The 1411-nt window shown below is 69.6% G+C and overlaps 1 protein-coding gene across 1 annotated transcript in view; it reads left to right on the forward strand.

The window, feature by feature from the left end:
• The window catches only part of LAMTOR4 (late endosomal/lysosomal adaptor, MAPK and MTOR activator 4), a 2347-nt gene extending 1186 nt beyond the window's left edge, over window positions 1-1161 (forward strand). The window contains exons 2-3 of the mRNA XM_026058976.1: window positions 3-102; window positions 592-1161. Of these exons, the coding sequence (XP_025914761.1) occupies window positions 3-102; window positions 592-689 (198 nt within the window). The 3' untranslated portion in view covers window positions 690-1161. The remainder of the gene's footprint in view (window positions 1-2; window positions 103-591) is intronic.
• Window positions 1162-1411: the final 250 nt, after the last annotated feature.

Raw genomic sequence — 1411 nt, forward strand, 5'->3', positions numbered from 1 at the left:
AGAACGACGAGCACACGGCCGCGGTGCTCTCGGAGCTGGTGGCCACGGCCTGCGGGCTGCGGCTGCAGCGCGGCCAYGACCCCCCCTTCAAGCGCCTCTCGGGTGAGTGTCCTCCTCATCCCGGTGGTGGCTGTCACCCGCTTGTCCCCAGGGCGGCCGTGGCCCCTGCGCTGGCCCCGTGGTGGCAGCCCTCCACGCTCACCTTGTCCACCAGGGTGGTGGTGGTGGTGGCCCCGGGGTGGTGGCAGCGGTGGCCCCGCACTCACCATGTACCTGGGGTGGTGGTGGCCCTGGTGGCCGCGTGCTCACCCTGTCCTCAGGGGAGTGGTGGCCCCAGTGTCCTCAGGGTGATGGTGGTGGCCTCGGTGGCTCCACATTCACCCTGTCCCCAGGGGAGTGGTGGCCCCTGGGTGATGGTGGTGGCCTTGGTGGCCCCACGCTCACTTTGTCTCTAGGGAGTGGTGGCCCCAGTGTCCCCAGGGTGATGGTGAGGACCCCGGTGGCCCCGCACTCGCCCTGCCTCCAGGAGGGTGGCGTCCCCGGGGCGACAGTGGTGGCCTCGGTGGCCCCGTGCTCACCCTGTCCCCGCAGTGGTGTTCGGGGAACACTCCCTCCTCGTCACCGTCTCCGGGCAGAAGCTCTTCGTGGTGAAGCGCCAGAACCATGTCCAGGAGCCCGTCGCCGTGTGAGCCGCCCCGGAGGTCGGCCCGCGTCCCCACTGTCCCCAGGGCGAGGGGGACGGTCCCCCTCCCCGCTGCCATCCCCAGGGCTTCGGGGGATCTGTCCCCTGCATCCCCAGGGCCCTGCGGTGACACCCACCCGCGTCGCTGCCATCCCCAAGACCTTCCCAGGTGGACGGTCCCCCACATCTCTGCTGTCCCCAGGGCCCTGTGGTGTCCCCTGGCCATGTCCCTGCTGTCCCCAGGGCCCCGTGGTGACACCCACCCGTGTCTCTGCTGTCCCCCCCCCCGGCCCTGCAGTGACACCCACTTGCTTCCCCGTCAACCGCAGCAGAGCGGTTCCCCATGTCCCTGTTGTCCCCAAGGCGCTGCGGTGTCCGGCGTCCCCTGTCCCCTGCACGTCCCAGGGCCTTGCGGCGTCACTCTCCAACCGTTGTCCCTCCCTTGAGACAATAAATTGTGTCCTGGTCCCGTCCCCGTCCCCCGTGGCAGCTTCTTTTGGGGGGGGAGGGGCACGTGGCTCCCCTCAGGGCAGGGGACGGGGTGACAGCAGGGGTCGTGGGGGGGGATGTCCTGCTTTCCCCCATCGCCCGTGTCCCCCTCCGGGTGACAGAGCTGTCCCCACGTCACCGGCGCGTCCAGGCCAGCGCTTTATTCGCACGCGCACACACACACACACACACGCGGCAGCCAGCGCGGAGGCAAATAAATAACACGATTAAAGTGCCACC

The sequence above is a fragment of the Apteryx rowi genome, unplaced genomic scaffold (genome assembly GCF_003343035.1).
Source record: "Apteryx rowi isolate R43461 unplaced genomic scaffold, aptRow1 scaffold_1503, whole genome shotgun sequence".
In the NCBI taxonomy this organism is placed as follows: Eukaryota; Metazoa; Chordata; class Aves; order Apterygiformes; family Apterygidae; genus Apteryx; species Apteryx rowi.